Genomic DNA, 24,261 nt, shown 5'->3' with positions numbered 1-24,261 from the left:
CGTGGCACTGAGGACGTGGCACTGAGGACGTGGCACTGAGGACGTGGTACTGAGGACTGAGGCATGGCTCCCCAGGTTTACTTGCAGTATTTGTTTAAACTTTGGGAGAGAGGAAGCACTTCCTGGTGGCCATGGGTCACGGGACACTCCTGCCCTGATGGTTCCGTGGCACGGGTGCAGGACGGAGGGTCGTCTGTGGCAGAGACCCCATGCAGACCCCTGGAGAGGGGTTGGTAGGTTGGCGGCTGCCGGGGAGTGCCCACTGGACAGAGGCCGGCGTCAGCGTCCCCTGGGGCTGCTCCCAGGACGGCATGGGCTCTGCACGCTTGGTTGTGGGGCTGGTGCACCTGGACCCTGGCAGGGCAGTCACCTGCCGCGGAGGGCACCGCCTGGGGTCACTGCCTTGGGCCGCGTGAGAGCCTCATGGCTTCTCAGGACTCTGAGCCCCACGCTCTCGCCTCGGGGCCGCTGCCCTCTGGTTGGAGCACGTCCGGGGGCACCCCTCCCGCCCTGCCCTTCTGAGCCTCACCGCCTGGCAGTCAGCCGCATCACCGCGCCTGGCCGCGCCTGGAGGTGTGTGGGGAGCAGCTCTGTCCTCTGCGTCTGGCCTGGGAGAAGAGCCCTTCACGGGGACGGAAGGCCGTGTCCTCGTGTGGACACCCTGTTCATTCCCGCCCATGGCAGCCTGCCTTCAGCCCCCACCATGTACCAGACATGGTCACTCGAACCTGTGCAGGTGAACACACGTGTTGTCACAGCTGTGAACACACCACGCGAACCGCGCTTCGGGTGCGATTTAGCATCACAGAAAATCAGACACACTGAACTGAGCCCTGTGTTGGCAATGGGTCGAATTGAGCGGGCTTCTCTGCACAGTTTAGGGTCAGGGAGGCTTCACACTGGCCGGGAGTTTTAATCGGCTCTGGGAGCACTTGCCCACGAGTCACTCGCATGAGGACGTGAATTTGGTTGATCTCATGAATGAGAGATTCACACTTTCCTGCCAATTGGAATGACTTGTCCTTTCTCTGCCTTCACTTCTCCACTGAATCTCTAGAGAAGGTTATTCCAGGGGCTGTCCTGCCTCCCGGCAGGGGCTGCAGGGGTGCCTCCGGGAGCAGGGAGGGGAGAGGCCCCAGCTGAGCGGGCTCAGCAGCCTGCGTCTGGGCGAGCTCTCCCCCAACCCCGCGCGTGCGAGCCAAGTGCTCACCTCGGACAAGTGGAAGTCACTTCATACCTCCCAACTGCCACACCCGGGAGCACAGTTTTGTAACAAAATTTTGTAGTAAAATGATGCTTTCTGTGCTTTTCCGGGTAGCCCATCGGTAGGTCCTCCTGGATGCGAAGCTTCTCCCCTCCAGGTTGGTGTTCTCTGAGGAGCGAGCGAGAGACCAGAAGGAGGGAGCTGTGATATTCCTCAGGGAGGCGCCACTGATCCCCAGCCTTCTGGAAACCGGAGGAAAGCGTGTAAACACCGAACCGCCACAGACCACAGAGCCTACAGACTGAGCAGCGGGGAGCCGCTGCGGGATGGCTCGTCTCAAGGTGCGTCAGGGGTTAGCGACTGGGACCCTCGCCCGGGGTGGACCAGGGCTCTGGGTCCATCCTGGGCTTGGAGGGAGCTCACCTCGCCCCAGCCGGGACTGCCGTTTTTCGGGAGGCGAAGCTGTTTGAAGAGACGGAAGGAGAGGCAGCAGCAGGCTGGTTTGAGGAAGTGGGTTTAGAGTCCACTGAGCTCACGCAGGTCGCGGTGGGCCTTGAGGCAGCTCGGGAAGCCCTCCGCCGGTGAACTCACACTGGCGTGGTCACGGGCCAGTCGTCTGAACGCCCACCTGCCTGGGCGTCTCCCTTAAATTAGTTGGCTTCTGTCACTTTCCCGTTAGCTTTTCCTGGTTTCCGTACATTTTCTGGATAGAAGTCCTTCTTCAGATACACAGGCCCAGACACTTTCCCTCACTCTGCCTTTCCTTTTCTTTATGGTGTCTTTTGTTCTTAATTTTAGTACAGTCTTACTTATCAATCTTCCCATTCATGGGCTTTTTCCATCCTGTTTGAGAAATGTTGAGGAACATTAATATATTCTCTTATGCAATCCTCCAGAAAATTTCCCTCCCACTTTTTTTCTTAAGATTTATTTATTTATTTGACAGAGAGAGGGAACACAAGCATGGGCAGAGGAAGAGGGAGAAGCAGGCTCCTCGCTGAGCAGAGAACCCGACATGGGGCTCGATCCCAGGACCCTGAGACCATGACCTGACCCAAAACGAAGAGTCGGACACTTAACCGACTGAGCCACCCAGGCGCCCCTGGAAAGTAGTTTTAAGTAGAACACATCCATGGGACCTGTTGGTGCTTGTCCACATGCGTGTGCAGCTGGCCCGGCAGACCCCTGGTCTGGGGTCACCACGTCTCAGTGGGGGGCTGGACGCGTGCGGTCTGTCCTTGGGGCATTGCTTCTCTTGGTTTCCTGCAGAGATCACACGGTTGTGTGGGAGTGGAGCACGTCACCCGTGCCCTCTTCTTGAAGACTGTCCTGGCCATTCCTGGTCCTTCCCTGAGGCACATCAGCCTGTCGCTTCCCTGCAAAGGAGAAAGGTCTGCAAGGGTCTTGATTTGCTGTTGCATTGAGTCTATAATTCAATCTGGGCTCAACTGACATTTTTAACAACATTCAATTATCTCGTTCATAAATATAAAATGTTCCTACATTAATTTATGACTTCTTTATAGGTTTCAGTAATTTTTATATCTTTTCTAAAGGTTTTGCACATTTTTGTTAGACATATTCTCTGCTATTGCCATTTGATGCTAGTGCAAATGTTATTTCTTAAAAAATTTCATTTTCTAGCTGTGTGCTGTTTGTGTATGGAAATGCGGTTCAATTTTGGACATTGGTGTCCTACAATCTTGATAAATTCAGGTCGTAATCCTGATGGCTTTTTAAAAATATTCTTTTAGATTTTCTGTATTTACAGTCTTTTTTGTGTATAAGTACAGTTGTGTTTGTTTCTCACCCCCCATCGCGTTGGGTGCCCTGCTGGCTGGCAGCCTGGCGGGTCTTGCCTGGATGGTGGCTTCCAGGCAGCAAAGCCCCGTTCTCACCTGCATACAGTCGGTGCTCAATAATTACTTGTTGCTTGAGTATTTTTTAATCTAACTGGTAACATAAACTTGGGTTTTTATCTGCCGTTTAGTACCCTTTTAAAAATATTTTCTTGGCAGTGTAAATTGTACCAAATATCCGCATGGCAACCCCACGGTCCTAAATGTGGATTTCACACACCTAGACCACGTGCATGGTCTCCTTGTCGTTAATGAGACTGTTTGTGGCACTAATGTTGAGATTGAGGACACGGGCCAGTCCACAGTTCGTGATGTCCTTGTGTGGAACCGCATCCCCGACTTGTTAACTGCATTTTGTGCAGGGACACCCTCGCAGTACCGCAGGCCCTGGAAGGGAGTGACGTTGAGAGCATGAGGTGGGGACTGGTTCTTGAGCAAATGCCTGCCCTGGGCACAATCCAGGAGCTGTAGGCCCTTCTCTGGCTAATCTGGGCCAGCAGCTCCCCTCCCACTTCAAGAACCGCTGTGTCCTGCACCATTTGGTCTGGTCCAGCACATTCCCCGCCTCTGAGGCCAGGTTGTGACGTGGAAGGGTGAAGCTCTGCACCTGGTGGGGAGGAGGGTTGGCTGCTGGGGAGGTGGGTTCCCTGGCGGGGAGGATAGTTCCCTGGTGGGGAGGAGGGTTGGCTGTTGGGGAGGAGGGTTCGCTGGTGGGGAGGCGGGTTTCTTGGTGGGGAAGTAGGTTGGCTTGTGGGGGGCAGGTTGGCTGGTTTGTGGAAGACCACACTCCCCTTCTGACTCTCATGTACTGAGGGCCATTCGTTGTCTGCACCCTTGGTCCACTGGAGCGACCACCACCACCTGGTGACCACTGTGCATGGTCATCCAACTCTCCTCCCTCACCTTCTGTCTTAAAGAAAACTCGAGAACCTATGAAGCATCTCTAAGGTGACGCTCACTGTTCCATTAAATCCCTTTATTTAAATTGTATCATGCAATGTCCCAGGTTCCTAGGGTGCACAGGTAATAGTGCTGAGCCTGGAGCTCACCGCAGATGGGGGCAGTGTTGGTTGTTCCCAGGTCCCGGTGGTCCTTCCATGTGCGTGTCCTTCAGTGACCCCTCATGCCGTGGGAGGCTGCTTCACGCTCATACAGGTGCCTACAGCCTGCGTGTCCGAGCGAGCACCAGCAAGGGTCCCGTAGGGACACTGGGGGCGCCGGTGATGCCGTTCCCTTGTTGTGAGAGGAGCATGTGGGGCGGGGTCACAGCCCCCAGACCTGCCCCTCCCTCCGTCCTGCCTCCAGTGAGCTTCCTGAATCAGCCTCCCACAGGACAGGCTCAACTTCCCTGATGTCCGGAACACCCTTCCCTTTCTACCGGTCTGAATGCTGTGTAGTCCATGCCCGTCCCGTGTCTGCCTTCCTGCCCTTCTAGGGCCATGTCTCTGTTGCAGGCTGGCTGTGATTATATTTGTTCTTTTTCTCAGAATTTCCAAAAACCTGTGCCAGTCGCTCATTTCTCAGTATTAATTCCATACAAAGTTCATAAAATTAAATCAAGCCCGCTCTGGGTCTTGTAAGGGAAGCCTGTCAGAGTGAGCAACAGGGAGAGCTTAGGAAGCGTCTTGTTCCTGTGATTGCGGGGAACGTCTTGTGGGGATAGCGACGGTGTCACGCTGCCGAGGAGGACGCCACGCCAGGCCCTGGCTTGTGCAGACCGAGTGAAGACACTGGAGACTTCCCCTTTTGGTTACCAAGGTCACGGTGTCCGTGTCCCCAGGACCCCACTTTCCTGATCTCCGCTTGGGGTTTGTGCCTCAAGGCCACACCCCACGGTGTGCGGCGGGCGAAGCCAGGGCACTTTCCCACAGAAGGGCTGCAGCCTGTGGAGCCCCGCCTCAGTCCTGGTGCTGGAAGGGACGCTTGCTGATCAGCGAACAGACTCCGGGCCGCATGGCCGCGTCACCCCCAGCTTCACAGCGGGCGCACCGAGCGCCCGTGTTCTAGAACGTCCGTGTTCTAGAACGTCCGTGTTCTAGAACGTCCGTGTTCTAGAATGTCCGTGTTCTAGAACGTCCGTGTTCTAGAACGCCTGTGAACACAGGCCAGCCGCGCCCGGGGGAGCAACGCCCGCGAGGCTCTGGCCACGCTCTCATCCACAGGTTAACACAGTACCTGTTTGATGTGCGTTTCTGTTCAAAGGCTCCATATTTGGTACAGATCATTGATCCGTGAACGTGGAACTCACGGCCAGCAGTGCTCTCGCCTGAAGGAAGCGCGTCTAACACGTGGATTTCTCCTGAGGCACAACACCTTCTGCACCCAGAACCACCAGACAACACCTCAGCACTGGGCTTGGGGGCCATTTTAACCAGAGAAATCACCACCAACAAGCACAAAATTGCCAAAACAACAACAACAACAACAACCCACAAAAGCCACGGCACTAAGTGGACTCTGTGGAAAGGCCCTTGTTTCCAGGAGAAGCTGAAAGCCGAAGGCAGAGCGTGGCCTGGTCCCCTCAGCCGGAATGCACGCGGGGGCCGCCCGTGCGCCCTGCGGCTCTGTGCGCGCTCAGCGACGGTGGGCGTAGTGATGTGGGTTCACAAACTTCAGCAATGAGCAGGAGGAGGAAGGTCGGGGACGGCCATGGGGAGCGTGCAGCTGGACGGGCCAGGGACAGCTCTCCTCTCAGACTCAGGAACAGCGTGTGCGTGTGTTGCTTTGAGGGGAAGTGCCGTTTCCAGCGTCTGTGCGGTCGGGGGTCTCAGGAAGCTCTGCTCACCCTTGGCAGACTCATGGCCGGCCTGGCGCGTCGGCAGAGGGGCATCTCACACAGGGTGTGGCTGGCGTCGGTGGGCCGACCCGATGCAGCCGGCACCGCCCGAGGGACCTGGGTCCAGGAGCTGGTCTCTCAGCAGAGAGGCCTGGATGCGGGGGGACCCCGAGCGCGTGGAGGCAGTTGGAGCACCGTGTGCACACGCTTCGGCTGGAAGAGAGCCCAGCTCACAGCCTTGGAAGCTCTCCCCTCGGCGAAACCACAAACCGTAAGAGAGATTGCTCACTAACCATGTCGTCCAGAGCATTTTCGAGGGAAAATTGTTTTTCCAGTGAGGGGTTGGGGGAAAGTGGATTTAAGTGCTGCCAACAGAAAGCATTTCACATGGCAGTTGAGACAACTCTATTTTCTCAAGAAGGAGTTCTAGGGCACAGGGCCCATTGTGGGCGGGTTTGACGGGGTCTGTTCAGTGTCCGAGGCTCTGGGAATGTGGATGAACGAGGAAGCACACCAGCCCACCGGCGCCCGGAGCCTCGCACATGCGGTGGAGTGGCTCGAGCACGTGGTGCTGTCGCCGTGGCTGGGGTCGTGGCCCCACACTGAATCTGGAGAAGCCATGTCTGCGGCCGCTGCAGGATGACCCAAATGGCCCCAGGTCCCCTGGGGGCTCGGGGCGCACCTGCCTGAACTTCGCGGCGGTGACAGCACAGCTGAGTGACGACCACCCGTGTGTGCGCCTTCTAGTGCGTTCTGGGAGCAAGCTCAGCTCCACGTGGGCCCTGTGTCCTGGCTCCGGACCCTCCTTCACGCCCACCGGCTCGCAGCAGACGTCGGTGAGACATTGCTCCTTCCTCCTTGGAAACTTCCAGAGGTTTCTGAACCGATCAGGATGAAGCTCTCCCCGTTGAGATAAGTCTCTAGGCCGAGGATGGAGCACAAAGGGAAGCATGTCCCCGAGAGCGCGCCATATGGCTGTGCCCCACACAAGGCCAGGTGCGCCCCGACAACCAGATGCCTCCCGTGTGGCTCCTGTGCTCTGCTCTTTACCACGCTCGCCTCCCGACCTCTGCCCCGTTCTGCGGTTCTCCAGGAGACCGTCTGCCTCCTGAAGCAAAATAGTTTTTTGTTCACCCAAATTGTCTTTTTTCATCAGGTTTAACATCCCCAGAGCTTTACCCGCTGTGGCCGGGCCCTCCCGCCTCTCCCAGGACTGAGCGGGGGCACACGGGGCCTAGCGGGCCGGTCGCTGGGGGCCGGCCGCTGATGCTCACCTCCCATGCGGCATGTGGTTTCCTCATAAATTCAGTGACACACACTCCCATTCAGACCCTTGATGGCTCTAGGAAGTGACACACGCGTTCACAAACCCGGCGTTTCACCCTCCTGTCCATCCAAACCCTTTGTTTTCCTGCTGCAAACCCACACTACCGTAGCTCCGGATTGTCCCTCCATTTCTGTGGTCCTGCTGGCAGCTGATGATTTTTAAGGAGCATTTTTTCATCAAAAAATTGCTTTTTTCCCTAACAATTAGATACCCAAAAGCCCGTGCCCCACGTGTGCCCCACAGGCACTGCTGAGCCAGGGAAACCTCGTGAGGTCAGGGGTGTCACTGTGGACGTGGGGCCTGGTCCATGCAGGGTGCAGCTGCGCCCAGGTGGCGGGAAGCGGGGCCTGCAGCATGGCCAGGAGAGCCGGGAAACGTAATGTGGGTGGGCAGGCGACCTGAGGGAAAGCACCAAGATGAGGACATCCTCCTTGGAGCCTCCTGCTCACGTTGAGGGACACACGCGCTCTCTCCTCAGTGGAGTTTAGGACGCCCTGTCTCAGATGGCAGAACCCCTCCCTCTCTGACCGCGTTGGGCACGCTGGGACTGAGCGGAGCCCTCACCTCTGGCCTGGGCCGGCGGAGACGCTTCTGCAGAGGACAGAGCCGCCCTGGTCCCCGCCGCACACCCAGCGCCCTGGGCCACCTGGCTGCCCGGCTGTCGGCGCGCGAGAGCTAGCGCAACCACATTCCCAGGGAGCGGGAGCTGCTCCGGATGAGAGCCGCAGGCTTCCGGGCGTGACCCAGAGTGAGCTCCAGAGGCTGGAAGACAGATTTCCGTAGGTCTGTGGAAAATCTCGTGGAGCCTTCTCCACCCTCTAAGAAAATAACTTTTCCAGCGTATGTTTTCATTTTCAGCAGGGCCAGGTTTTAGGCCGGCATCTGGCTACTGCAGGCCAGTGCGGTGCCGTGAGGACGCTGCCTCGGGGCCCCCAGCAGATGCTTGCTGGATGCACGTGCACCAAGCCCAGCGGATACCACGCAGGCACTGTCCTTGGCCCCACACACCCCTGCACTGCGGCTTTTCATCTGAAATTTGCCGATGAGCAAACCACACTCAGAAAAGCAAAGCCTCCTGCCCAAGGCCCAAAGCCAGGAGGCAGCAGCCCCACGGAATGGGGTGCTGGTCAGTGCTCACAGCTGGCTCTCAGATGGGGGGGGGGTCCTGATCTGTGGCAGTTTCCAATTTCACTCTGACACCAAGCAGCTCACAGATCTGGAAAAGCAGGAGTCAGGCAAGCCAGCCCCAGCACCCCTACCGGGTGGAAGCCCAGCCCCGGGCATAGCCCTGGGGGCTCCCAGCTGAGGCCCAGGCGGGTACAAATGCAAGCCCCCTGCCCCGGCCACTCTGACCCAAAGACCTCGTGGGCTCACAGGTGCATTTTCTGCACCCGCTGGTGTTGGGTAATTGGGGCCACAGCCACAGAACCCGGGGTGGGCATCGTGCCTCCCAGGGACAGGGCGTGGGCTGCGTTCCAGCTGCTCTGGCTTGCCAGCGCTAAGCAGGCCTGGCGGCTGGAAATGGGTGGGGGGGCGGGGGGGGAGGGAAGGAGCCCGTAGTCGGTACTCCACCCTCCATCCAAAACCCAGAGCAGCACTGAGCAGGACTGTCCCAAAGGAGAAAGCTCGCCAACACTGGAAACCGGTGGAGCCCTTTCCAGGACCTGGCGCCCTGTGCCTTCAGCAAATTTGAGCGCCCACCGCGGCCACGCTCCAGACACGGGACTCCGAGGTGCCGCTCGGTGACCCCCGCGCTGGAGGACTGACCGTGTGGACAGCAAGGGAGGCAGGCGTGTGGACACCTGGTGCCTCAGGGAGACACAGCATCTGTAGGAAATAGAGAAGCAGCTGGGTGCTTCTGATCCTTACCGGCCAACCTGGACCCCCAGCGAATGAAGGGAAGGCGGCCACTCTGGACAGAGGGGTCCTGAGAAAAATCCCTGGTGTCCTGACTGCGAGAGGCGTTCCGTCCCGTGGGGTCCGCAGCTCCTCGGTGCGCGTGCTCCCGCCCTCGACCAGGACGCTCTTCTCCAAGCAGCAGTGCATGCTGGCTGGGGTGACGGGCCCCCGGGTGGGAATGGCTCAGGAGCCACAGCGAGGGCCATGCCCGGGCAACGCCATCCAGTATTGGCGGGCGAGGGCCCAGAGCAGCCGCCGACAGGGCCTGGGGCTCTTCCTACCATAGGAAAGCCGTCTCCTCCGCAGGGCCAGCCTTGGGGACGACACACGCGTCCTGTCGCAGCAAATGTGAATTCAGGGTCCACTTGGTGTTGACCCATATACTCCCCGGAGTGGGCAGGCCTCAGCGTTGATTGCAGAACCTTCCAGAAGGGAGGGGGAGGTGTTGAGAGCAGGGCCTGGACTGGCCTCACCACTTTCAACTCTGTGGGCCTGGGAAAGTCGTGCATCGTCCCGTGCCTCAGTTTCCCCTTGTGCGAACCGGGATGAGGCCGTTCCTGCCTCTGTGTGCGTTTGCTGTCCTCAGAGCGAATCACTGAATGCAAGCACAGCGGCGGAGAGCACGCGGCCCGCACACCTGCTGACTCTGCCTGAGTGCTTGGCCCAAATGAAGGTGCGCAGTACCCCTGCTTACTGGCCTGGGCGACTCGTCCACGGTGGAGCCGCAACCTGTCATTTCTCCTCCTCTCACTGGGGAGAGGCTGATTCATGAGGACAGTGGTGGGCGGATTGGGGACTCGCCCCCAGCAGATGTGGGCCTGCAGCCTGGCTCTCACCCTCCAGCATCACAAACTCAAACTCGCAGGCCCTGGGGTGGGGGGCAGGGCAGGACGGCCCCTGACGCCCACCTCTTGGTGCCCACCTCGAGCGTGGGGGGGACCTGTGACCAGCTTCTACTCAGTGACATATGGCGCGGGGAGGGCCCTGTGACCGCGCAGCCCCACAGACATCTGTCTGCAGATGTGCTGTCGCTCCCCTTGTCAGCACAGCCCTGCTGTGACCCGCCTCAGGAGCGGGACCTGCAAGGACCCGCCAGCATCCTTGCCTAGCCGCCGGCATGCTCTGGCTGGCTGCCAAAACAAGCACAAATCAAACCAAACCAGACAAAAATCCCACAGAACCGATGCACACACACCAAAACCCAAGAAAGTCAACCCTTTTTCTCTGGAACCTAAAACTGCTCCCAGTCCTACCCCCACAAGGAGATGAATCCGGTCAACAATCTTACTGCTGGGGGTTGGGAATCCACCTCCCACCTCCCCACCTACCCCGGCGTGGCCGCCCCCAGCCCAGCCCCCGAAGGGAGCTGCCCGCCCTTCAAGCACAGAGCCCGGCGTTGTGCCTGGTGTCTTGACCCACACCCTGCGGGTAACGCCAGGCCTCGGGCTAGAGCCCGGAGTAAGACCAGAGAAAAGGTTATTCCATTACCACACTAAGGACGTCTACGGACTAATCCGTCTCCATTTCCCAGCAGACACGGATGGTTTAGAGAAGTGGGTGGCATTGATTCCTTGCACGGAGACCAGGTTTGATCAACCTGTTTCCCTCGCGCTCCTGTTCAGTGTGAGTTGTTCTCAGAAGCAACGTCCAAACCAGGCTTTGCTCGAGAAGAACAAGCGTGCCCATCTCTGGACTCCGCCCTAAAATTCAGTTAATTACCGAGATCGGTGGTTGGAGGCTGCCTACTTGAGAGACGTCCTGCTCAGTCCTGAGAGCCCAGATCCGAGTGTGCTGGGTGGTATGGAACCCTCTCTTGTGGACCGTGGGCTCGGTGGCTCCTTCCTTAACCACCCAGGCTTCCAGGGTGTAGCGCAGGTGAGGACCTTCCTCGGAGTGGGTCTCTGTCACACAGGCTTGCTGCTGAACCATGGAAACGCACACTGCACTTCACAGAGACCTGGGCTGGTCACGAGGTCAGCCAGGGGGCAGGTGTGTCTACAAGGACCAAGAGAACAGGCTCCTTCCCAAGCTCCAGCTAGCTGTTGCTAGAGAGAGTGTCTCAATTTGGGGAGGGCATGGGGAGGTTGAGCAGATGCACCTGCTGCCCTGGTTCTCTGGTCTTCCAGAATCTGAGAGGTTGCAGCACCCCCCAGCCTTTCTGCTCCCCGGCGGTCGGGGGGGGGGCTGCCATGTAGATTAATTGTCTTTTGCTTTTGCACCAAAAGCAGCTGCAACAAAAACCCCAGCATGTCATCACTGGAAACCGAACCCTTCATTCTACCTGGACTTTTGGAAATAGGTCTATAATAGGACATGTTTTCTTTTCTCCAATTTTTAAAAAATCTACATTAATAAAAACAAATATAGCAAAATTTCCCTGGAATCACATTTTGTAAAGAAATCGGTGCCAATACTTAGTCTTACATGCTTGCCCCACTGGATAGATTAAATCGTATTTTGATTTGCCCTTCACGCTGCACAGTATGTGGTCTCCATGGGGCTAACCCAGGCCCCGGGCAGACGCTGTCCTCAGGGCGGCTGGACCCCACTGCCGAGTGCACACCGCCTCGGCCAGAAGTCACTACAAGGTGAACTTTAAATAAAAAAGGACAGATGTACTTTGTTGTGAAAAAACACATTACACTTTTTTTTTTTTTTTTGACAGAGAGAGATGCAGCGAGAGAGGGAACACAAGCAGGGGGAGTGGCAGAGGGAGAAGCAGGTTCCCGCGGAGCAGGGAGCCTGATGCAAGGCTTGATCCCAGGACCTTGGGACCATGACCTGAGCCGAAAGCAGACGCTTAAGGACTGAGCCACCCAGGCGCCCCTACACAATGTTTTGATAAGTCTTATTTCTATTTCTGACAGTTTTTGCCATCGTTCCCCGCGGTCGCCTTCAGGGGCGAGGTTTGCCACACCCCGTCCCTCCCCAGGTGTTTAACTCCCAAATAAAACAGGTACAATAAGCGGCTGCCTTGTACTCGGCACAGGTCCTGCACGCTGGAGCCAAAGAGGAATTCTTCCAAGCCAGCCATTGAAGTGCCTGGTGCTGGTCACAGAAAAGCAGCTGGGACGGGTTGTGTTCCCCACCACACCCAGCAGGTGGTGCTGTCGGCCAAGGAAAACAGCGCATTCCCTGGAAAAAATGCTCAGAAGAGGTCTGGGCAGGGGTCCAGCCCTACTGAACCCCGGGCTCCCGTCGGGGCGCTCAGGGGTGAGGCTCACGCGCGATGGACATGCCCAGCAAGGAGGGGGCCCGGCTTCCCCCGTGGGACGCGGTCAGATGCTCCCAAACAGCTACCGCACGGTCGGGAGTCCAGGTTTGGGGTGGAGATGCCAGGCGGTTGGTTCCATGGTAGCAGCAGGTGGATCCGTGAAGAGCCACAGGGATGGCGTTTCCACCCCTCTTTGAATTTAATTTGCCATGTGACGCAGAGCAGTTCTCTGCCCGCACCCGGGAGTCGGCTGCCCGCTGTGAAATGAAGGGGCCGCACGAAGTGACCTTGGGGGGGACGTGCAGGGCTAACGTCCAGTGAGGCTCATTATCCCAAGGACGTTGCGGTCATCCTCCTGGGAACAGCCCCAGGGAAGGAAGGGAAGTGAGCCGGGGACAGCGGACACAGGAGGGCCTGGAAAGGGAGCTGACGGACACCCGGATACTTGGTCCAAGTGCTTAGACCACCACCAAACTATCACCAGTCCTGACAGCAGGTCACCCAAAGTTATGCTTGCCAAGTAACCGATACCCCAAAGCAATCTGATTTCACAGAGAGTAAGGATTCCCTACAAGTGACAAGACGGTGTGAGCACATTAAGGCCCAGCTGAGGGTCATTGGGATCGTGACCCGTGGATACTTAATTATCCCGGGACGACTCCTTCTGGCTAAGTAGTTCGTCATACTGCTTATGGGGCAAACACCAAGCACACGGGAACCACGACACAAAAGACAAGGTCCCAGGGCAGAGTCAGCATGGGGACCACTAGCTGGGGGCTGCGTCCTGGCCGCTGATGCCAGCAGGAGCCTGAGGGGCCGCGGAGGAAGACTGACCTTCAGTGCGTCCCCCCTCCCAACTTCCTGCGGAGTCCCAGGGCGTCCCAGGCCCGGGAGCGCGGGCTGCAGGGTTTGCAGACTCACTATCGACCCCGACGTCCGAGGGGGATGAGGGCTCCGCACGGTGAGCTCTCCCCAGGGTGCCTCTGATGGCGGTTTAATCTTTGTCGTTAATGTTAAACTGAACAGTAATAAGAATCTGGGACCCGCCCCCGTGAGGAACGCAGCAGCATTTGTAGGTTAAGAGCAGGGAGACCTGTTTCTCAAACATACACAATTTCCTCGCCAGGTCTTCCCTCCTGCGCGTCAGGAAGAGCTGCTCGGACTCAGCTGGTCTCTCTGTCACCAGCTATGCTCCTGGTTCCGGGGCAGGTGTGTCTATGTGCGGTTCTGCCGGGAGGGAAGTCTTCCCATCTCCCGGGGGGCTGGGAGACACCGGCCACCTGGGCATGGGACGTGGCCTGCCACTCGGTCACTTCGTGTGGAAAGCTAGGGTCATGACAATCACTGCTCTGTGGGGACCTCAGCTCCCTGACGCCGCTGAGGCTGGGGACCCTCAAAGGGGGAGACCCGCGTGTGGGGAGCTGGAGGTGAGCTGCAGGTGCCCAGAGCGGGCCTGGCTCTAAGGGATTTTTGCCGCAGTCTCCTTGGGGGCAACAACCATCCCAAGAGCCATCCTCCTTCCCCTGTTGCAGCCCACAGGGAGGGCCCGTGGGAGGGGACGCAGCCGGGAGCGGTCACGGGTGTGGAGCATTCGTGGCTCAGAGGTCGCTGAGACGTGGGACGCAGAGAAGCAGTTTGGCGGGCAGGAATCGGCGCAGAAGGAAGAGAGGGGGCAGGCCGACACCAGGGAAGGCAGACGCGAGTGCAGAGCAGTGTCCCCATTTGTCGGGCGCGACGGAGAGGCTCGTAAGCGTGTAGATGCGTGTGGAGGCAGCCCCAGGAGGAGCAGGTCCACACAGCGCCAGACGGCGGTGAGGGGCTGCGATTTATTCGCCTGTGCTGGATCGTGACCAGAGCACATGCCAGATTGGCCTCCACTTGAAAACAGCCTCAGCGGTGATTTTGGAAACAGGAACCGTTGTCAAGCCCTGAACGCCGGGTCAGTGCGTCCACCCTGTCACTGTCCCGTGAAAGTGAATGCGAAGGACACGTGACTCTGGCTTGGGGAGCAGCACACACTTTATTTTGGATGGAAATGCTGGGATTGGTGTTTGCAGAGTGAACGTCTCCCCCTCGTCGGCAGGGAGCCCCTGTCCCGAGACCGGCCGTCCAGGCCCAGGAATCAGCCCGCAGCTGCACCTGCTCACGCCCGGCTTCCAAGCACACCACTGAGGTTCCTACTGGTAGAGAAGGATTTGGGATCCACAGGCCGGGTCCTACGGGAGAGAAGTGACTCAGCACACGGACAGACGGGACACCTGCCGGGGCCCCTGGGTCTCAGTCGGCTACTCAGGTGCCTGGGGACACGTGGATCTCAGGGTGGCTGGAAGGGGCCTCGTGTGTGCATTCCAACGGGGGATTTGGGTTCCCGCTTGGGTGCGAACGCGGATCCTGCCCTGTGGCGGGACGCCTCGGGGGACAGGGCCACCCAGCTCCGCGCGTCCGGGGGACTGCCTACGTCTCGGATGGGTGCGGCACACACTGACTTTGGTGCCGCATCTCAGTGGTCATGCATACAGAGTAAAAATAGTAACACGCAAGTCTAGACTGGTTGTCCCCACACTACTTGTGATGATTCCATTGTTTTAAAAAAGCGCATTCTAGAAGAGAACACTTTCAGCCTCTGGCTGTCTTCTTCGGCCGAGACTTGGGGTCACACTGAGGCGAATGCCTGCCCGAACGCCTGCCCCCGGCTGTCAGTTTCAAAACCGGTTTGTACAAAAGGCAAGCACTGTCATGATCTTGCTCTGGCTTAGTCGCTCTGATTTGTCTACACCTTTTAAAAGGTAGGTTAAAATTTTCGCAGATCATCCTCCTGTATAAACCCAGTTTGCATGAGCAGTAAACACACAGCAGGCCCAGAAAGTGGGACAGGACCCGGCGTGGGGTCGCCGTGCGGGCGACAGGACCAGGGCCTCCGTGATGGCCTCCTGGTCTGAATGGGACCGCATGACGTGTGGCGACCCTGCGCTCACCCAGGCATGCACCCACCTGCCCTGCGCCCGGAGCGGGGGCACCGGGCTGTGGCACACGCATGTCCCGGCGTGCTCCACGACCCAGCTGGCAGGTCCCTCTTCCATCTGTCTCCGCGACGGGCAGTGAGGCTTTACGGCCCTTGTGCGTCCTGCAGACAAGCACACAATTGGTTGGGGCGGTCACTACTCAGGAGAACCCCCCAGAGCCCGCACACACAATGTCATGTTGCCACTGTGATTGGAGGGGTGCCAGAACACCGGTGCCTCCCCCATGCATCAGGCGAGGCGCCCGGGGCCACGGTTACCGTGAAGGGAAGAGAGTGTTAAGGTGCAGTGTGGCCTGCACTGTTCTGTGGAACCGGTCCAGCGCCAGGAACCCCCGCCACAGGCCGTGAATGCCCTGTCCAACAGCTACCTCTAGCCCCAGTCCTGCCAAACTCATCTGATCCACTTCTGATTCATGCAGAAATGCATTCGGAAAATCACAATCCCAGGAGAGAGACTGAATTGTACGCAGGCTCCCCACTCCCTTTTTCTCTGTTGTTTTCCAGGTTCACTGTGGACACTTTGCATCTGGACGTAGGTTTCCTGATCCACGAACGTCTCAGAAGCGTTGTGCTCCTCTCCTGCTGGGGCCGGTCCTGGTTGCATCTCCTCCTCGTCAGACCCTCACAACGCCAGGGGTCCCCAGGGTGTGAACAGCACCCTCCCGGACGACCAGTGGGCCCAGGGGAGTCACAGGGAAATTAGGGAATGTCACGGGAGGAATGGATGTGGACAGGATGCACTGTTCTCACGGGCACAGAGAACACCGCACGCAGAGCGGGGGGACGATCCAGCAGTAGGTGTCTATGTGGAAAAGAAGACAGACCTCGAGTAAGCCAGGTAACTGCAGCCGGCGGAGCGGGAGAAAGGACCAGCCAGAGTTGCAGAAGGAAGGACGGGGAGACCAGAGCAGAGATGTCTCAGGGGCACGGCTCAACCTCCTGCCTCACCCCCAATTCCGCCCCTGCCTGTGGCTGTGAGCAGGTGACACTGAGCTCTTCTGGGGGTCAGTGGCCCATGGGAGTGGGAGTGGGCACGTCAACCACTGATCCAGGACAGCGGCACTGGGCAAGTGGCCACCATCCTCCCGGAAGCACAACAGGCTGGAGGGGCTTTGGATGAAGCCCCGTGGCCCCGCGGTGAAGGGCTGGGTGGGAAGCAGGTGCCCAGACACCAGGGCATTTGTGGATTGTGGACGCGGAGTCGCCGGTGTGGACACAGCAGGGAGAGTGGCCCAGGTGAGCACCCACTAACGGGCTGTCCCGTGAGAGCCACCGCAGAGGGCAATTCCTCAGGTCGGCCCACAAGGGGCAAAGCCCCCTCTGACGGCACCCTGTGCTCTTCCAATCCCAGAGGACAAACTCCCCCCCTTTCCAAGCTTCCCTCTCTCCCCAGGAGGACCAAAAACCAGGAAGTTTCAAGGTCTCAACCAAAGCAGTTTCAGATACAAGAGGAAAGGCCTTTTGTTGTGGGGAGGGGAGCAGATCCCAGGGGCAGGGCTCGTGGAGAGGGCACTTCTGGGGATGGTGGCAGGGCTGCGCTCCCCGGGGGCTTAGGTGCTGTCTGTCTGGTCCCCACAGAGGCCGCGGGCCAGCAGCCCTTTGTGAGTCAATGCCCACCTGTTCATGCGACTCTGAGCGTCTCTGCGGCCCAACGGGTCTGCTCACCACTGCCACGTCCTGACCAGCAAACAAAGCAGTGCTTGGTGGCGTGTATTAAGGCTCCAAAGTCGAGAATCCAGTGCGGTGGACACTTGCCTCCCAAATTTCCTGGAAATGTATTCATTTGACGGATGGCTGTCAATCTTAAATCTGTTTTCCTTGTGTGGTGTCTGGATGCATCTTTGCATAACGGTAAGGGGACCGATGTCTAACGGAGATGTTTACAACACGTGAATACTAAGTCGTGGTACTGTCAGATCTTCACAGTGTGGACATTCAGTCCACGGGATTGCAGCAACCAGCCCATCTGGGGGTGTGTGCCCACGGCCTTCAATAGCTGTCTTGTTTCTACCGCTTTGTTCATTTGGTGGCCGGCTACGGGTTTTAATTACCGCCAATATCTAAACTTCTAAGACCAGGTGATCCTTAGGACTATTTCTTGCCACCAGCCCCACCTAAAACTAGAGACGCTGTTTAAACGTTAGTTGACCTAATTTCCCCAACAGGTCAGCAGTGGTGTCTTGAAGAGGACGTAGGTGATGACCGGTCAGTGGTTTGTCAGAATGACAGCCTGACAGTTTTGGCCCTGATGGCTCTGATGGGGACAGCCCAAACGGTGATGGCCCAGATGATGATGGCCCTGATGGTGACGGTCCTGACGGTGATGGCCTTCACGGTGACGGTCCTCATGGTGATGGCCCTGACGGTGATGGCCTTGATGGTGACGGTCCTCACGGTGACAGTCCTGATGGTGATGGTCCTGATGGTGATTGTGCTGATGGTGATGGTCCTCACAGTGATGGTCCTCATGGTGATGGCCCTGACGGTGATGGTCCTCATGGTGACAGTCCTGAGTGTGATCACACTTGGTGCCAAAGCAAACTGGGAGGAGGTGGGGGGTGCGGTGCCCAAAGCCAGGACCCCAGACCCAGCAGAGTTTGGTTCTCAGAAGCTACTCCAGCTCTTACCAGCACGCGTGAGCAACACATTCTGCAAACAGACACCCCAGCACTGCTGTATTGGATTCCTGGGGCTTCAGTGACACTGGGCCACAGCCCCGTGGACTTGGCCACGGAAATCTGTTCTCTCCCCCTTCTGCAGTGTGGACGTGTGGGGTCATAATGTCGGGACAGCTGGCTCCTTGAGGCCGTGAGGAGGTCAGCTTCTGGGGGTTTGCTGGTGACCCTACAGACGCATTCCCTGATCTCTGTCCTGATCTTCACCGGCCTTCTCTCTGTGTGCGTCCCTGACCCTATTCCCCCTTACTGTGAGGACAGCAGACCTGTTAGACTGGGAACACCGACTCCAACACGACCCCATTTCAACTCATTACGTCCCCAACTATGCTGCTTCCAAATATGGTCACATGCCAAGGTACTAGAGGTCGGGTCTTCAACGTGTGAATTTGGGGGAAGCATTTCAGCCAGTAACAAAGACCTCACATGATCGATAGAAGAGTTTAACGACATAATGGCTAGATTCACCTAGCCAGTGAGGGCTCGCATTACCTGGTAAATCAAAGGAATTCCTCACCGTGTCATCTGAACGGTGGCATCCATTAGCCAGAAGTTATGAACCTGCTAGAAAGTGTGTCATTTAAATACATTTACCAGACAGATGGTAAACTCATGTGTCCGGTAAAGAAGCAGAGGCAGAGGGGGTCTTGGAGTTTAAAGGAAATGGGTGCTGGCTTTACTAGAGCGACCCAGCATGTGGGCAGACAGAGCGGAGCCATCACGGGTCCCAGGGCATTACCCCCCAGGTGCTCAAGTTGGAGCCAGGCTGCGGCTAGCAGTGGAACGTGACGGTGACCTCCTGGGGGTGACCCCTGACCACTAGGGCTCCAGGGTTTGCTCACAGCAGCACCACTGCAGCAGAGGGGTGGGGGGATGGGACCGCGGGAGGTGGCCAGGGAGCAGGCGCAGCAGTGGGCAAGGGCACTGCTGGGCTCCGCGGGGCAGCACAGACGTCTCGCAGCAGACGCTCTGCGGCGGGGTGGGGGTGGGACCCAGCCAGACGGGACCAGCCACGGCTTCTTCTAGCTTATGCCCACGAGAAAGTTCAGCAAGACTCTGAGCTTGATCCCTCAGAGCCACTGGTCAGGAAGGGGCAGCAGGGGTGCAGACCCGTTTCCCACAGAGGCGCTCAGATCCCCCTCTGAAGGCCCCACCGCGTGGCCATTTTTAACATAAAAGTCCAACTTCCAAGTTCCCAATTTCTAGGAGTCTGCCCCACGGGGAGGAGGGGGTACAGCTGAAGAATTGGTTTTTATCCAGGGATGACCTTTATTCTCCGAGAAACCTGTGTGAGCCTCTCTGCTCCTAACGAGAGCATCTCATACAACCAGGTGACGTTGCCAAGCATCCCCATCCCAGAATCTCCCTCCACAGGCACCTGATACCTCGAGGTGTGCGGGTCACTGTTCCACCTTCATTACTTAAAGCATAATAAAGAACCAGAAGTCTAAGGCTTTGTACAAAAGAGCTCTGGGGCTGGAGGGGTTCGGGACGCTGAGCATCTACACTGGCTTCTGAAGCAGACCAGCCTTGCCCACGGGGGAGGAAATGGCCTCGTGCCAGCTTCAGAGGGAGGACTTACCACCGGCAAACCGCTGTCCAGGTGAGGCCTGCCAGGCCGCCGACCAGCAGGGCGCCCAACACGATGGAGACCAAGGACGCGTTCGGGAGCCTCCCGGAGTCTGGGGAGAAGGAGCGGGTCAGTGAGCCCACCCGCAGAGGGCTGTAGCCAGTGTGCCCTGTGAGCCCCAGCCCACCCTGGTCCTGAGGGGCTTGCTTCTACTCGTGACTGCCCAAAGCAGCCATTTCAACAGATGGGCTCTCCCGAATATGAGGTGTGTGGAGAGCTGGTGGAGGGCACAAGGGTGCCTGCCCTTTCTCGGGCCACAGGCCCTCCCTCGAGGGCTGGCCAGGAGAGACAAGCAAGCCCCATGCAGAGGGGCTGGGGACCTGGCCTGCCTCCGCTGGGCTCAGAGAGGGGCCAAACAAGCAGCTGGTTGGAGGCACAATGTGACACCATGAGCTCGTGCCCTTGGCAGCCCTGCTTTTTGCAGAAGTGGGTAGAAGGTAAACTTTGGGGCACTGTCCGAGCAGTGGCCAGAGCCCTGTGGGGAAGCCGTGGGGGACCAAACACAGCAGGTGTCTCGGCTATAGGCTCGACTGAAAGAAATGAGCAGGGTTGGTAGGTACAGACCAGAAGCGGCCATGGCCAGGGAAGGAGGCTGCCTGGAATGGCTTGGGACCTGTCAGGTCTCAGTGAGGGGACTTGGGAAGCATCTGAGCCACACCCAGAAAGTGGGGATAGAATAGGAGGCTTCTCCAGCCCTATCCTTTTCTGGGTCCCACCACCTGCCGAGGACATGCCTGCCCGGGAAAGGGGGGCTTTGGGATCCCCGTGCATCGCCGGCTCTTCTGTGTGGGTGCAAGTCCTGTACCCACACACGTGCCCGTTCCAGATCTGCCGGCTCATTACTGGCCAAGTAGAAATACAGGAGGTAGGGAAATCCACTTTCAAATAAAAGGTAAAATACTGTCAGCTGGCATAGGAGAGGCCCCACGGTGAGCACGGCCTGCCTGGGCATCGCCCAGAGTGCAGGCACTGATGTTTCCAAAACGATGACCAGCGGACTTCATAGACAAACCCACTGCCGTCTGTGGCCTGTCACCTGCATCGAGCTAGCTCCCGGGTGGCAAATGTGTTCAGAGAGCTGCCCCTGGCCTCGGAGGGCAGACAGAGGGGGAGGGGGGACCCCTCAGCGGATTACACGACGCCGCAGCCAGCTCAGCCTGCGCACGCCTGGTGCCTGGAACGACTCTGCCCTGGCTCCGCCCCCCCTGCCAGATGCCCACCTGTGTGGCTGTACGGAGATGTGTCTAAAGAGGTAACTGGGGTCAGCTGAGGTCATGAGGCTGGGCCCCCCTCCCAGTGACTGCTGTCCTGTGAGAAAGGACGACCCGGTGAGGACATGGGAGAGAGGCCTCGCGAGGAACAGCCCTGCCCACGCCTGGATCTCAGACTGCAGCCCCAGGGCTGGGACAGCAGACCTGCCATGTGGTCCAGCCAGGCTGTTACAGCAGCCGAGCAAGAGAACGCACAGCCGTGGTCCCAAGACTCAAAACCAAACCAAACCGGAGCTGGCTAAGCCCTGACTCGTCTCTGGACACCATTCCCAGGGCCTTCCTGGCTGCCGCGGGGTCTCCTTTATCCTCGCCCGATGCGGGGGAGGCCCGCACGCGTGTTTGCTGAGAACAGCTGTGCAAAAACGCACCCACACAAACTTGCAAAGTGGCGTGGCTTTCCCGGAATTACCTGGAGGCTCATAAACTCAGCCTGTAGTACGTCGTGGACACCAGTGGTTGTGGACGCAGGGAGCAGGGAGTGGGCGAAGGGGGCACAAGCTGACGATGGCTCCAGCAGACAGACTGCGCCCCGACCCGCCCAGGACAGGGTGACCACATGCAAGGCCCCAAATAAGAGTCACTATTTCTCAACACGTGCACCCTCGGGGTGCACTCGGCACGAAATCTCACTTTTCTAGGGCCAGCATCATTCAGGGAGGCGGGGATGGGGTCCGGAGCAAACATCCATGCGGAGGGCATCGAGGGGGCACCCTCCACTTGCTGGAGCAGCCGTTACAGAAGCACAGAAAGTCCCGGGGAGACTCGGGACTGCTGACCCGGGGCCCTCGGCTCAGCCTGCAGGCTACGGATCCGCTCTCCCAGGCCTGGAACTGCCCTGACCCCCTTCCTGGGGGTGTATGTGGCACGGGCACTGGACCGCCTCGCCAGGCGGCCTTCGGACGGCCATTTTAGATACTTTCCTGAAAACCCTGAACGTGAGAGCTGAGGCTCTCTAGTTTTCTGTGACCGAAAGTGGTCTAGCTGCAGATACGTGGACAATAAATGTTCAAACAGAGGAGAACCGTGAGTAAAGCTAGAGGCTTCCCCAGGAGGAGGCGCCGTGGAGAAGGGCAGAGGGAAAGCATGCGAGGAGGACACGGGGTGCAGCCCACGGCCAGGGGCACACGTGGTAGGCCACCAACAATCACCTGATGGTGCGGCCCCGTCACTCGCGTCCACGCGTGACGGCGGCGGGACACACGTGTTCACCGGCACGGTGCGGCCGCCAGGATGACTGCCGCCGTCCGTAGGGCACAGTGCAGGCCTGCGCTGCCCACTCAGGACGCAGAGGAGCGCACACTCACCTACACACGTCCTTCCGTCCTCCCCCAGCACATAGGGATCCGTGCACTCACACCTGAAGCTGCCCTTGGTGTTCCTGCACCTGGCCGACGGATGGCAGGGAGGGGGTGTCACGTCTTCACACTCGTTGATATCTACACAGACCACACGGAGGTCAGGCAATGTCCCCATCCTCCCCATACCCCGCTCCGGCCCTCACCCCAGAGGCACCTGCACTCTCCCCGAACCGTGGGCAAGAGAATCTGAGAACCCCCAGTACCCTGTCAGCCGTGTCCCCCTTGTGCCAGGCCTCTCCCTGAGCACCTGCTTTCTCCTTGCCATGGGTGACCTCTGAGGTCAGCCCGACAGTCGGCCACTTCGTGACCACGCTGCGCAGCGTGACCATGACGCTGTGCAGGAGACCCCGCCCACACTGATGCTGATCGGTCCCTCCCAGGCTGATGGCTCGCTTCTACTCAAGCTTTGTGCCAAGTGCTCATGCTTGAGCGCGAGGTGATCCAGCATGGCCGGGGTGCGCTGTGGGGTCACTGGCGCCTCATGGCACGCTGGGCAGCTGTGCCTCATCAGACATGGGGTCAGATGGGGGTGGAGGATGCTGGCACCTTCCACACAGAGTGGCACCTGGCTTGGTGGGGGATGGGAGCGTGGGGGCTGGGGGTGGCCAAGGCAGGGCTGGGTCTGTGCGTCCACTTGGACTGTTTTCCCACTAGACGGCTCACCCTCAGAGAGCTTGCAAGACCTTGGGCCACGACGCCATGGCCCTTGACCCTGACCACGGGGGAGCACTGGCTTCCCAGCCCTGAGTCAGAGCCTGGACTCCCAGGCCTGGCGAGCTGGTGTGTTTGGGCGAGCCACCGTCAGTGAGGAAGGGGTGCTGCCCTCACATCTTCTTCTGCCGGAAACCTGGATCCCCTTGCCAGATTCCCAAGGCCTGTTTTCACGTGACCTGCTGTGTCCGTTTTTCTTCAAATAACTTTTCTGGCCAGTTCCGGGAAACACAGGTGGTCTTAGTGTCAACAGACAACGTATGTTACAGATCCCTGAGCATGTGTTGAATAAATACAACCATCACACCCTCTCAGGCCGTCCTGTGTTTGGGGAATGATGTGAATACCAGCTCGGCCTTTACCGCTAGCCAAGCCAGGCTCTGCCCCTTCACCTTCATCCCGGACCCTGTGCCGCCAACACTCCTGGATGACATGGGGATGGGGTGCACGGGGACTTGCTGGTGGAGGCTGGACCCCTGCCTAGGCCGGCGTCTAGCCACGGAGTGACGCTCACCTCCCAGGGCACAGGTGGGAAACTTGGAGCCTGACCAGAGCCGAGTGACAAACGTAAACCGTGGGTGTTGTTCACGGGGCAAGTGCACGTGGGGCTGCAGGGCGGGGCTGCTCCTGATGCAGAGGCCGAGGGTGAGGGCTGTGCCCCGAGACAGACTTCTCCCACATGTAAATGGGCATAATTATGTACCTTCAAGGAGCTGGGGTCAGGACTGCAGCGTGCTTTTGGGGGACACACTTCACCCAAGTCAGTGACCCCATACTTTCTGGTCTCCCTGCCCAGGGAAGTTGCAGGGCGGGTGGGACAGACCCACACGGGTCTCAGGCCTGCTGAGTCCCCAGATTCCCCGGTCGATCACGTGAGGCCAGGCTCGCCTACCCGCCCAGCATTGTTTCCCGTCCCCTAAGCACAGGGTGCTGCCCGGGGCCTCACTGTCGGTGGACACAGCAGCATGGCTTTGTTCATCTATCACACACCCTCTTGGCTATAAGGGGCAAAGGGCCGCAGACCCCCCACTTTTTGTCCACTTTGAATTCCCAACTTTAAAGCCCTCAAAAGGGACCCATTACAGTTAATTTGCCAGATTTCTCTCTCCATCCCTTTCTTGTGGGTGGGTTAGCGATGAGTAGGGTTTGAGTGAAGAGAAGAGTGTGCATCTCATCGGATCTGCGAATTAATCCTGCGGTGAGCCCGGCTTTCCTGCCCGCAGCCGCGGCCATGAGCACCGAGGACCCGCGGAGGCTCTTACGTTCGCTCACGTCAGTTGCGCCACACGAAACTGCACTGTTCACGAGTCTGTTT

The 24,261-nt window shown here is 58.5% G+C and overlaps 1 protein-coding gene across 1 annotated transcript in view; it reads right to left on the bottom strand.

Annotated features, from left to right (window-relative positions):
* Window positions 1-8,536: 8,536 nt before the first annotated feature.
* The window catches only part of TPO (thyroid peroxidase), a 47,686-nt gene continuing 31,961 nt past the window's right edge, over window positions 8,537-24,261 (bottom strand). The window contains exons 13-21 of the mRNA XM_073896908.1: window positions 22,182-22,313; window positions 19,559-19,658; window positions 15,271-15,403; window positions 12,290-12,536; window positions 12,026-12,113; window positions 9,902-9,933; window positions 9,036-9,217; window positions 8,831-8,928; window positions 8,537-8,681 (exon numbers count right to left, since the gene is read on the bottom strand). Coding sequence (XP_073753009.1) covers window positions 8,537-8,681; window positions 8,831-8,928; window positions 9,036-9,217; window positions 9,902-9,933; window positions 12,026-12,113; window positions 12,290-12,536; window positions 15,271-15,403; window positions 19,559-19,658; window positions 22,182-22,313 — 1,157 coding nt within the window. The remainder of the gene's footprint in view (window positions 8,682-8,830; window positions 8,929-9,035; window positions 9,218-9,901; window positions 9,934-12,025; window positions 12,114-12,289; window positions 12,537-15,270; window positions 15,404-19,558; window positions 19,659-22,181; window positions 22,314-24,261) is intronic.

The sequence above is a fragment of the Callorhinus ursinus genome, unplaced genomic scaffold (genome assembly GCF_003265705.2).
Source record: "Callorhinus ursinus isolate GAN/ISIS: 27379988/994484 unplaced genomic scaffold, GSC_fseal_2.0 scaffold10, whole genome shotgun sequence".
Taxonomy (NCBI): Eukaryota; Metazoa; Chordata; class Mammalia; order Carnivora; family Otariidae; genus Callorhinus; species Callorhinus ursinus.
This window is presented reverse-complemented; position numbering and strand designations above follow the sequence as displayed.